Source organism: Patiria miniata, unplaced genomic scaffold (genome assembly GCF_015706575.1).
Source record: "Patiria miniata isolate m_02_andy unplaced genomic scaffold, ASM1570657v1 HiC_scaffold_14, whole genome shotgun sequence".
Taxonomy (NCBI): Eukaryota; Metazoa; Echinodermata; class Asteroidea; order Valvatida; family Asterinidae; genus Patiria; species Patiria miniata.
In genome coordinates, this window is record NW_024037052.1 from 11,613,615 (window position 1) to 11,626,779 (window position 13,165).

The 13,165-nt window shown below is 37.9% G+C and overlaps 1 protein-coding gene across 6 annotated transcripts in view; it reads right to left on the reverse strand.

Moving 5' to 3' along the window:
• The window catches only part of LOC119722062, a 64,034-nt gene that overhangs the window by 26,634 nt on the left and 24,235 nt on the right, over window positions 1-13,165 (reverse strand). For 3 of the 6 annotated variants that reach the window (XM_038192053.1, XM_038192050.1, XM_038192055.1), the window contains exons 1-8: window positions 9,561-10,284; window positions 8,280-8,447; window positions 5,505-5,744; window positions 4,388-4,565; window positions 3,633-3,704; window positions 3,170-3,209; window positions 1,998-2,025; window positions 1,296-1,330 (exon numbers count right to left, since the gene is read on the reverse strand). In XM_038192053.1, the coding sequence (XP_038047981.1) occupies window positions 1,296-1,330; window positions 1,998-2,025; window positions 3,170-3,209; window positions 3,633-3,704; window positions 4,388-4,565; window positions 5,505-5,548 (397 nt within the window). In that variant the 5' untranslated portion in view covers window positions 5,549-5,744; window positions 8,280-8,447; window positions 9,561-10,284. Of the gene's footprint in view, window positions 1-1,295; window positions 1,331-1,997; window positions 2,026-3,169; window positions 3,210-3,632; window positions 3,705-4,387; window positions 4,566-5,504; window positions 5,745-8,279; window positions 8,448-9,560; window positions 10,285-13,165 lie in introns of those variants that run through there. The other 3 variants (XM_038192052.1, XM_038192051.1, XM_038192054.1) reach the window with 3 other exon arrangements.

A 13,165-nucleotide genomic window follows, 5' to 3' on the forward strand; every position in this document is an offset into this window, starting at 1 on the left:
GGGAAATGGAGATCATGACGTCAGTAAAATGACATTGATGAATATTGTGCAATAATCCTTTAAATTGTATTATTAGTATTGGTCTTGAATAATACTGTTAGTACAGCGTGAGTCAAAAAAAGCACAACCCAAACCCAAAAACTATATTTCAAATTAAAAAAATATGTAACACCAAACCTAATAATGACTGGAAAGCCAATTTCATAAGTTTCTTTTACATGAAAAAAAAATGTAATTCCTTAATCCGATCAAACAATATCACCATTTAAACACATTGACCCTAAAACCTCTTTCGTCCAAAAATGCGATTTCATGGTCACAATTGTCTTCAAACATCACCAGTGATTAAACCTCAGTTGAAAAGTTAAAAAAATCAAACAAGTCCTTTTAAAGGCCCGTCTTTTAAAAAAAGTGGATTTTATAAATCATATTGTTTGCCTTAACAGGGTTGTTAATAGAGGATATTGTGTACTACAGTTGTTGACAGTTTTGAAACAAGTATTCTGTGTATTTTCCTTGTTGTTCCAAACAGACAGAATACACAATAAACTGCTTTTCTGGACGAAACAAGTTTTAGGGTCATTGCATTTAAATGGTGCTATTCTTTGAACGGATTGAGCAATTTCAGTAATTTTTTTCATCTAAAAAGTAGCTTATGAAATTGGCTTTCCAGTCATTATTAATTTTGGTGCTACATATTTTTTTTTAAAGTGAAATATATTTTTGGGGGTTTGGGTTCAGCATATTTGACGCACCCTGTCTGATAAAAAAAAGACAGCAAAACTACCTAGCCATTTTAAGCAGTCTGGCAAAATTAACCTCGACACTTAAAGAGTACCTCCTCTTCAAATACTTTATAACCATCTGTAAGTAGTGCATATACACATATAAAGAAACAAGATCTAGTCACTATTGTGTCTGTTAGCCATACTGAAAAAAACCTAGGAATTAGAGTTCGACCGGGTAGTGACGGAAACCTATTATGTATGTCAAAGATAACGTTACATGACAAACAATTAGGGTGAGAGTTAACTGTTTGTTATTCTGTTTTATCTCATTTCTGAGCTAGGGACTTGGTACACTTTGAAGATCCAGTGATAAGTTTCCATTAATCTTAATGCAACATATCTGAAAAAGCACTTCCCTTAACCGAATTATCAGATTGCAGAAGCATGCATTTAGTGTTTTCCTTCATTGTGCAACCATAAGCTGTAACTAGCAAATGCATTTACAGCACATCTCTTTTCAATCAGACCTGACTGTATTATGCAGTTAACAACGTTACAAGCACTAACCTGTTCCTTCAGATTTGGCACTGGTAGACCAGGAGCTGTTGGAGAAATAAATTTGGTAAGTGTTGTCAAAGATGACACTATAAAACAAGAAATTAGATTGTGGGATCAGTTAGCTCTTTAAATTCTAATTTCTAAATATGGTTTCTAAACAGATACACAGTTACAATGTGGAGTGAAAGAAAGGGCACTACAAGTGAAAGGGTATCAAATGCATGCAAGATGAATGCAAGTGGGAAGCAGGCTATGAAAACAGATTCAGGACACGATTGCAACAAGAGGGTGAATTTCCCTCATTTGAGCTCGCTCAAAGCGGGACTTCCATAGCAACATGAGGAATGATTGAGAGGACTTTTTTAAAATCTAAACCCTAAATAGAAGTGATTATTCAGTTTTCTATTGATACCAAAACCAGTTAACGCAATTGTAATGATGGCATTCCTGATTTTGCTGCAGCAGGTCACAAATTATTAGACGAATAAGGACAAAACCGACACTAACAAGATGGACAAGTTAAGTGTCAAATGTTTCAGTGTAAGAGTGGATATATGATACATGTTGATGCTACATTTGGTGGAATGTAAGAGAGACAGCAATCTTAAAGAGAAGAGTGCAAACTATGGAGAGTGCAAACTCTGAAGAGCACAAACTGAGTCTACATGCAGTGCAGGATATGGCATCATGGTGAATATTAAATTCACTTACTGTACAGTTTCTTCACCTATCATTTCAGCTGGAATTGATTACGGTACAAAAATAACACAGAAATGAGAATCAGGATTTATAAAATGCTGCACTATTATTTTCCAAGATGCTTTCTAACTGCATGATTTTTTTTCATCACTTACAGTAAGTAGCTGTCCTCAACATGCATAAAGCAAACAAAAAAATGCTACAACTCTCAGAGAGTTTTGGCTGTCATTGGCCCGTGGCCTGTCAACTATTGACCCATTATCTGTCAACTATAACGTACTGAACTTGGAGGTCTGCTTTTGCACAAGGACAATATAAAACACATTCCTTTAAAGAATCACATCCAACACTATGTACCAAGGTTCATTTTTGTTTTACATCTACGGGGTGAGTCAAAAAAAGCGGAACACAAACCCCAAAAATGATATTTCATATTCAAAAAAATATGTAGCACCCAATTAATAATGACTGGAAAGCCAATTTCATAAGCTACTTTTAGATGAAAAAATTACTGAAATTTGTCAATCCGTTTAAGGAATAACACCATTTAAACAAAATGACCCTAAATCCTATCTCGTCCAAAAAATGCTTTTTCAAGAATCGTTGTCACAATTCTAAACATTAAAGGGTCATTGCATTTAAATCGTGATATTCTTTGAACGGATTGAGCAATTTCAATTATTTTTTCCATCTAAAATTAGCTTCTGGATTTGGCTTCCCAGTCCTTATTATTTTTGGTGCTACATATTCTTTTTAAATACAAAATATATTTTCTGGGTTCGGGTTCCGCTTTTTTTGACTCACAAGACTGTATTCAAGGACTGTAAAGACTACTGAGGGAATATTCAAGGGATTCAAGGCAGCAATCAATATTTGTTGTCTTTTGTTCTTTGAAATATTCATGCATTCTAAAAATAGAACACAGCTGCCATAAATGCCTGTTTATTTTATTTTAATATGGCATTTGAGAAAATCATATCACAACAACAAAACACCACTTTTAGAAGAAAAACAAATAACCACTAAATATTGTTCCCTAAATAATGTCTAATACCCCCAGTACATTTAATGTTAATTCCTAAACAATACAAAGTTCTTTTGCAAGTTTTTTTCCTAACAAACAGAACCATATTTTCTTTGGAATAACATGAATGTGAAAACCATCATCATCATCACACAATTACCTGTTGCTATTGAGGTACCTGACATCACATCCTCATGATCCTGAAAAGAAAAGTACAAAGACATTAGACAAAGTTTGCCAGCTTATTTATGTAAGTCATTTCACAAGGAATAAAGAAGAATCACTTCCTAATGTGCAGATCTTAAGTGACAGGCATCTGACCGAAAGACACGGTCTACAGGCCCCAGCAATACTGATGCAAAACAAATGTAAGTTGAAAGGTATAATGACAGTTATGCCCTTCACTGAAGTTCTTAAACGATATAAAAAGCTGAACAAATAATAGGCTAATTTTTCACAGATATCAAAGATGCAGTAGCCCATGTAAATAGAAAAATCAAACCAGGCTTCTTAAAAAACTACAAAAAGTGCTGTGAGACAGATGATTTCAGAGCCACAAACTTTTAAAAACTAATTTTCAACCTAAACTTTACTCAGTTTACTTTATTCACAATAAAACATACCTTTATCAACCCACAAAATGTGAGTTGAGGAAAGGGGTCCTCTAAATCTTTGGACTTGGTACTCACAGTTTTCTGTAGATAAAATACATACATGAGCAATCAAGAGATTGTGTGGTGCTCCACTACGAAAAATTAGTCACAGATTTTAACAGTGTTTTATTTTGTAGTGGACATGTGTTACAATACATGTATACAATAAACTGAAAGAATCAAAATGTTATGTTGTCTATTAACCCTAACCTTCCTCAATCCTCCAGGCGTTTTGGAGGATTTGTGAGGATTGAAGCTGAAATGATTTAAGAGGATACATTGCTTTGTCCGCTACCTGGTGCAGGGTGAATAGACTGCATTGCTGGCATACTAGCAGGGCTCAATAGAAGGGATTAGCGAATACAGATACAAGGTATTAAAATAAACGTGAAAAACTCCTCACAGGAATATTCCTATAAAAAAGCCCAAGGGATTAACTTCATGTCAAAGTGGTCTTTTAATGTGAATTTAAGGGGTGGGAATGTTCATAGTGTAAACACCTACACATGTACATTTGGTAACATTATAATACCATTACCGTTTTTGGCAACAGGGTAACTTTGTCTTTATGAGGAGATGGGGTTTTGCTTCAAACGTTGATATGCTGTTGAAGCCAACTCCATGCCTAATTCAATTCATCTGATATTTGAACAGGCCAAAGAATTGCAAACAAACCTACGTTGTATTGGAAATACGTACAACAAATAAACCAAATAACTTCAAACCTTTCTCCATGGTAGATTGGGGATCCCGTAATCATATCGCAGCTCTGCGCCAATGGGAAGATCTTCTGTGGCAAATAAGCACAGATGGTCATCAACTAACTGGGCTTTGCAGTTAATTTCTCTCCCACACCCATCATTTACCATTCTCCCAAGCCCTCTTGATTTTGTAGCATCCACGCTGAATAAGAAAAATAACAATGATCCTGATTAGGTCAACATTTCTTTGCTCAATTTAAATAATAATAACATTGAAAGAAATGTCCAGATGAACAAAAGCAACAGGCTCTTCAGGTTTGATCTCCATTTTCTACACCCTTGAATGCAAGGTAGGTACATAGCTCATAAGTTGCAACTGTTCAAAATGTACATGTACAGTCTTATTATACAAATATTAAGTGGCTCAGAGTGAAATGGGAGGAACATTATCATAAGATGAAATCGAGTGAAATGGAAAAGTCCAGAGTGTTCCGAGCTATAATATTCCTCCCATTTCACAATTTGAAGCCACTCAATATTTGTTTTGTATATAATCGACATACATATCCTTGTCATTTGATTAGTGGAACTCACATATATACACATTATATACACATCGAACCCAACAAGCAAGCAAGTCAAAAAATGTACATTGCAAAATTGGCTGAACGTTGAATAAAAAACGAGAATGCATTTGCACAGTTTTTGAACAATACGGAGTCTTCTTCATTTCAATAATATTCTAAACATAATCACTGTACTTAGTTTTACAGATATGTAACATTTTACGTAACATTACTTGCAAAAGTATCTCCGTTTTCAAAACTGCAAAAACTACTACTTCGCAACAACTTTATCAATAAGGAAACCTTGACATAATTCTTTGATAGGTCAACTTTGATTGAAATCCAGTAATTTTAATTGACACAGTGGTTTATTAGCCAAAATAAATTAGTAAAGATGCCCGTCACCTAGTTGAAACAAAAATCTCAGTTGACCTAATTTTACGCCTTTCCGTGCAATACTTATGTACATTTTTAAGAGGCAGGCGTGTTTGCACTTCTTCGTGAAGATGCAATTATCGAGATGCCTTTTTCTGGCGTCATTAATGTTATTCCGGAATTAATTATCCTTTGCTTACGGAAACTTGTCAGAACGCTGAAGTACCATGTTTTTAAGCACCATAGGCAAAAAAACTCAAATTGTCAATTTTGATATGCCCATTCCTTCGTGAAAATTGTGATGAAATTACAAAGCAATGGTCATTGCATTCTAAAAATCCTCAGTGGTAGCAATCATCAGATGAACGCGTCCTTCCATCAATATGGCAACAGTACAGTGTTGAATAAACTCGTCTGTAAGATGCAGCTCAATGACAATCCTGTAATAAGGAATAAAAAACAACAGAATTGATTTTTTCAAATAATTGGCGACAACCAACAGTCGTGTGAAAAATTTACATTCCTATTTTAGCTTGATGGCGCAATCATGCCATATGAGTTGGACACAATTAGCCTATACATGTCTCGCCAGCGTCCTGCCCAGTAAATTTCTTTTCGTTCATGAGGAATCAAAGTTCGCAAAAGAACGAATCAAATGCTTTGCCTCACTACCTGGATCGTCGTATATAGTTCAGCCAGAAAAAGGGGGTATCGTGCACCTTCGGAAATCAATTTCTAATCAACGTCTCTAGGTCGAAGAAAATGCGTAGAAAACGATTTGCTATGTTAAAAACATTTTAAAATGTCCCACGTATTGTTTTAATGCAAATTAGTGCCTTTAATTTTAAATGTTTTATCGCTCATGGCAAATTTCTAGCAGTAAAACTGAATGATGGCCATTTTGTTTGAGCACTGTTCGTGTCCGAGTACTTACATCATAATATAGGTTTTCCCAGCGAATTTCCGAATTTTTCTAATCAGTTTCATTATCAGCCATTCAATTTTGCGCGAGTTTTGCACACGTGGTCCAATTGGGGTTTCTTTTTCATTTGGGGTTCATTCAATTTCATTTTTAGGCAGCCAAGATTTTGCTGTGAATGTTCGTTTTTGTTTTGGGGCAGCCTATTTCGCTTTGGTGCATTCAAGACTTAGCATGTAGCTGTCTTAAATTAAGTCTTTGCAACCTTTTGACGGTTGACGCATTCAAATTAGCGAACATCTGTGCGCTTATAACGTATAACCATGCGTTTCTTATTCGTTTATAGGCAATCGCTTTCATCGTTTGGTCATTTATATTAATAAGAGTTTTTAATCGATATTTTTTTCTATTTTTCTCCGAGGTTCATTTCCCCCCCCCCCCCAAAAAAACAATCTTGATGACTGTAAATTTTACAATGTTACAAATCAACTGATATGAGGGAAACAAGATGCAACGAGATAATTAATTGAAAGGGACTAAGATAATTTCTTTTTCACTGTTGATATTGTCTACTTGTTGAAACGTTTGATCAAGGGGTTTTGTTATGTTGACGATTTCTTGACGTGCAAGACATCGGAACACGTAATACGTTTGGCAATGGTTGTACCGTCGGGAACACTTCTCTTGCGTTATTTCTTGAATGTTTTCTTGCGTATGTCTGACCGAACACTTACCATATTCATAGGGCCAATGCAAAGTTTTCAATGCAATACATCTTTGTGTCACATTTAACCTTATTTGCAAGTTTTATTTTCCATTTTGAGGGGCGTTTTTGGTGCCTTCTCCGTTTTGATGCTAATGCAAAGTTTCATATTCATTAGAAAACCTGTGATGGCATTCCGAGCATGATTAATGTTACACGGCTATTTCAGCAAAAAAAGTTGCTAGAATTTTGGATATTTTGCTGTCATAAATTTATTTTATTTCGTGATTATTTGATGTGTCAGTACATGTTTTCAATTACAAAATTTCGGATGAATAATTTGGAAGAAAAAACCCTGAACTGAACAGTGTCTTCCTGAAATGACATCACAGTAACAGCGTTAGTCCGGAAAAACATGGAAACTTTTAAATGCTTAGAGAAGTGCACATTTGCAATAAGATTAACCCAAAAAGTGTTGTCAAATGTGTAGTTTTCTTACATTTCACAGAGTTGCGCAAAAAGAATTCCTGAGAAAAATTCATTGCACATACCCTTTAAGAAAGAAAGTCAATCTACGGTTTGAAGTCATCAAATATATGATTTACGCTAAGGAATACGGACACGTATGAAGTCTTAAAAGATATTTGACAAAATGTGAAACATGTTTGCCCATTAATGAAAACGAATGCCCGACCAACCCCTTACTAATGGTTTAGACGAAATTTAATGACCAACGCAATACTTTGAATATGAATGCATTGTTGATAGGGACGAGTGAAGCTAAAAGGCATAGCATGCCTGGATAGTGAAATTGAATGATTCTTTTTGATTGTCGAATGCCGATCTGCGTGATCTTTCAATTTCAATCTAAATCGAATGAGCCAAGCGTTAAATTGAATAAAAACTTGGTGAAATTAGCCGGGAAAACCTATATTATGTTGACGAACTCAAATGATTAATACTAAAGAAATTTCAATTGATGATCCACACAGGCTGACATGAGGCTTTCACTAACGTCTGGGGAAATCCAGATAATGATTGATAGCCGAATTATGGCCACGCTAACGAAAGGAACCACATACATTTTTTTTTGGGGGGGTCACTTTTTTAAAATGACCTAATGATGATAAACAAGTCAGCAGTTTCATTGTTTCTGTGGGCTGTGGGCACGTGCATACACATGCGAGGATAAAACCAAGCATTTTTTCACTGGGCTTGTCCTAGATATACAAATATCAAACATGCCCCTCCAGGCAAGACTAAACTTTCCCAAACAACATACCACAACGAGTTGACTTGTGTTTTACATTTGAGTTTCCTTAATTGTGAATGAATAATACATGTTATGCATACCTATTGTCAAAAATATGCCGGCAACATTTGCTGACATCTCTCTGTCTTTATCTGGAAACCGTCTATCCGTCCTTATCATGCTTAGAACACATTCACATACACTGCTCCTCTCAAACAACCAGCTACTACCATTAACGCTGGCAATAGTGCAACTGGGAGAAATTTGACCTGAGGAAACCAAAACAAGTACCCAATATATGACTGGCAAAGAAAAACAAAGCATGGTCTTAAGTACATCTATGGAATTATTATAACACCACACCCACACATTCTGTGTCTTGATTGGCTGAGAGCGAGTCACATGTTACTTTCTAATTTTGCTATCTTTCTGTATGTGCACGGCCAAATGTACTATACCCGTAGTAACCAAAGTACTATACCATTGGCAACCAAAGTACTATTTCCACGGCGCAGTATTTGTGTGCAAATGGATGCTTGTGTGCGCGTTCCGCGTATTGTTTCAAAGAGAGTGCGCCGCAGACTTGGGTTCAAACATTTCGTGAAGGGGTAGTTTTGGAAGAGAGAAATACTTTTTCCACCAATTTTGTATTGAAATTGAAGTTTAGTTCAACTGTGTTCACATTTAAATAATTAAAAATATTAAAATCAAGCAGAATCTGTGGGTGAAGTGTTATAAAACAAATATTGAATGCTTTACCTCGTGGTGAAGTAAAACTCCCTCGATGATCAATGGACCATTCTATTTTCCCTCGGCTTCGCCTCGGGAAAATAGAATGTCAATGGATCACCTCGGGAGGCTAGTTTTATTACCATACCATGTAAGTATGGACAGAATTTATGCATTCATGCAACACCGCTGCCCTAATCCTTACAAGCTAGGTGATTTCTGTCCAAAGAGGGTCATTCATAGATTGTCAAGGACAACTGTATGTTTTTTGTTCGTGAATTTAATTATGTCTGGGCTATTTGAATATTAAATTGATATTTTCCCCTCACAGAAGTGTGGTGGGAGTCTACGAGCGATACTTACCTGTAGAGCCACTACTTTTGCATATTCCCCTAACCGGCAGGTTCCATTCACTAAGAGTTTATACAACAGCGCCCTCTATAATGCTACCCACACTGCCCTGTGCCACGAGCGCCATGTGGGCTTCCTCTTTTCTCGTGCTCTACAGGATTAAGCTCTTTTTAGCGAACTAGTGGGGAGGAGGGAGGGATGCTCTAACGGTAAGAATCGCTCGTAGACTCCCACCACACTTCTGTGGGGGAAAGTCATCTCAGGAGAAAGTATCTCCTGAGATGTTTTGGATGTAGGCTTACGCATGTTGATTTTGTCAGTGGCCTCTATGCGTTTAGCCTCTGCCTCCATTAGTTCTTGAAACTTGCCAGCAAACAAGTCGTTGCCTGCCAGCGAAAGGTCGTCAAGTTGCTTGTGTGCTCCTTCAGTTGGTAGATATAATGAATTTGGAAGCCCGTTTACCGTAAGGTTTCCACTTCTTGGTCTCCATTACAGTCTTGATGTGTTCTACGCACATTTGATCCTGAGGAATAGTCGGGAAAATTGGATTATGTGTCTCTGAGCAAACTGGGCCCGTATGTTGCTTGAATGACTAACGTTCCGGGACCTTGGGAGTCTCATCACATTGAGGAAGTTGGAGAACACGAATCATTTCTCTCTTGCACCAGTCGTAATTCTGTCTCGGAAGTTAGGAAGGTGCTGAATCTCCATATTATCTTCTTCCTCAGATTTGGTGCGAGTACGGTTGGAATTTCCCTGAATAGATTGGGTCTGAACCCGCAACACCTTGTGCTTCATGCACTGTACTCTTGTTCTTTTCCCTGCATGAACATCTGTCTGTTCCGGTCCAGTGCTCACACACGGAGCACCGAACGAAACCACGTCGACCGGGCCCGAGTACCCCTCAGCGCGCGCTGTTCGCCCAGCGCCGAGGGGCTCGGTAACTTTTGTTCCCGCAATAGATACGGCCTGCTCCGGTCCATGGCTCACACCGGGTTCAGAAACAGGCCGAACGGGTAGTAGAACAGCCGGGCCCGCTAGTTGTCGACCCAAGCCGCTACCGTTGTTCGTCCCCAGACTGAAGGAGTGAAGCACAATAAACGGGGAGAACGGTCTCATGTGCAGACCGTAGAACCCGCCGTATCTGATACGGTTTCCGTGCTCTCCTGTCGTGACCAGAGAGCACGGAAACCGTATCAGATACGGCGGGTTCTACGGTCTGCACATGAGACCGTTTTCCCCGTTTATTGTGCTTCACTCCTTCAGTCTGGGGACGAACAACGGTAGCGGCTTGGGATGTTTAGTTCCCACTGCATCAGTCGGGGTAACGTGGTCTGCCCGACCTGCAGGGTCTCCAGTCTGGCGGGACGGCGAGACGACATTGTCTGCCGAGCCACGCTCAGAAGACGAAAATCGGGGCAACGCCCTTACGAAGCGACATTTCTCTTCCTTATTTATTCACTCTTGACGAAAATAGGTATACAGGTAGACGAAGGTACTGTAAAACACGTCTTATCTGTCCCGCTGCTAAGTGAAAAGAGGAAGCCAGCATGGCGCTCGTGGCGCAGGGCAGTGTGGGTAGCATTATAGAGGGCGCTGTTGTATAAACTCTTAGTGAATGGAACCTGCCGGTAAGGGGAATATGCAAATTGTAGTGGCTCTACAAGTAAGTGAATGAAGTAGAATTTCCTTGATTTGAACAAGTAATCCAGTTTTGAATGAGACACTGAATGAAAAAAAAAAAAAAAAAATCGTTATTTATATTTGCATCCCAAGTTATTTCTCACAGGGTACACTGATTTTGTGCCCCATTACCACTGGACTAGGAACCAATCTACGGCTACGCAGATTCATTGTGTGTAAAATACAGCTTTTTTTGAGACAACGTTTCAGGTGCCCATAAAGAAATAAGTAATAACAAATACAAATTGAAATGTCTTAAGAAAACCCCAAAAATATCTGATAGATTGAAGAGTATGGACAGTTCATTCTTTAGAATTGAAATAAAATTACTGAAAAAAATCAAGATACTTAGAATCATTTGCTTTCCATTAGCAACAACATTGCGCAAGATCTAAATGAAGGGAGCACCACGGAGCGTATTGCTACCAAAGTAACAGATGTTCTTTCGGGACCACCATATCCACCCATTGGATCCGTCTCATATCAGTTGATGAACTGGTGAAATTTACGTGCTTTGATAGGTTTGCTGTTTTCATGCTTGGGCGCATCCTGAGTTGAGGTAGCAAAGGCCTGACTCAAACTAGGCGGTTCTTGAACCGCGCGTGTGTGTGACCTTAGACATCATTATAATGTGAAGGTTGCCACGTTGCATCTATGACCCTTTCAAATGCCACATTTTACGAAACCAAAATACCACACACATACTACATACACCAACATACATACATACATAAGTGATTGCCAAATCTCTTTCCTGAATAAAGTCCAGGCGAGACAAAAATAACGACAAAATATGGGATGGAAAATTTGATACGTAACAAGACTAATGTTAGTGAACTAATGGAAAATTGGATACGTTGTCACATGAAAATCCGACTCCTATGAAAATCGGACCCCTATTTCCCTATCATTGGTTAATCCCTAACACGTGACAGGTCACTCTCCGGAAACGATCCTAAAAATAGCATAGTATCGTACTCACGCGTGCGCAGTACTACCAATGAGTCCACATTTCATGGAGTCGGATATTCACGCTACACCGTAACAAGACTAATGTTAGTGAACTAACACAGGGCTGTCTCAGCAATTGTTTTTGGTGATATCTTGGCACGTACAGTTACAAGTACAATTTTCATCCATTGCATTAGATATTGGGATGTGTACAATTGAGGGTGGTGTCATACAATAATACATGATGCCATTTTCATAGGGCTTCAAATTATGCATCTTTAACGTGACATCACATGACACACGATGACGTCACTTAAATTTTCATATACAATGTATAACACAACCCGTTTTAGATACATACCAAGTTTCAACCCAATGGAACCCGGAAACAATTTTCACCTACTGGGTTTGTGGTGTGTGTGCCCTTAGGCACGACACTTTGTCACTCATTGCTTCTCTCCACCCAGGAGTAAATGGGTACCTGTGAAGGCAGAGATGGTTATTGTGATTGTTTTTAGCTGCTTTGGGCCGGAATGGCAGCATCAAGCTGTATACTCCCAAGGGAGCTGAGATGGTATTTGGAATGTTTCATTGGCCCAATAAGCAGGGTAATAACGATGTAGCAGCTTGAGCACCAATAATAGTGGATACGCGTGCTTTATAAAAACATTTTTCGTTCGAATCACCGATTCTTATATTCAATTCGTCCGGCAACATCGATTATGTGCACTTTCCAATGTTTAATTTCGTCTTTTGTCAAACAATTTCAAATTTAGTCCAAACAAATTCAAACAATCAGCACACTTTTTGACCAGGAGTATTAGATTTCGTCTCGTCTACGCCAAATCATTTTATTGAGAATTCAAATTCGACTAAAACCACAAATTTATTTAATATCTTTTTGTTATTTTCTGATTGCGTCTCAAATGTGTCATTTCTTAATTTACCTCCTAAAAATACGTTAGACTCAATATTCAAAGCATACTAAACAGGGATTTATGGGTTGTCGGTTCGTGGCTTTTGAATTTTCCATTTTTCGTTATATTCTGTTCTTTTGTATATTTTAAATAATGTTGTGATGTTGATCTAGGTAATCTTTTTTTTTGGGTAACTCTTCTCTGAAATCAGTACTGCTTTGGTCCGAAAAATCCTGCCAGCGAATGTGGCTTATTGTGCTTTGGGATACAAGGGCAATTCTCTAGAACACAACTGACTTATTTACTTCATACAAGCTGGATTGATAAAAGACAAATTTGATCTCTGAATACTTCCA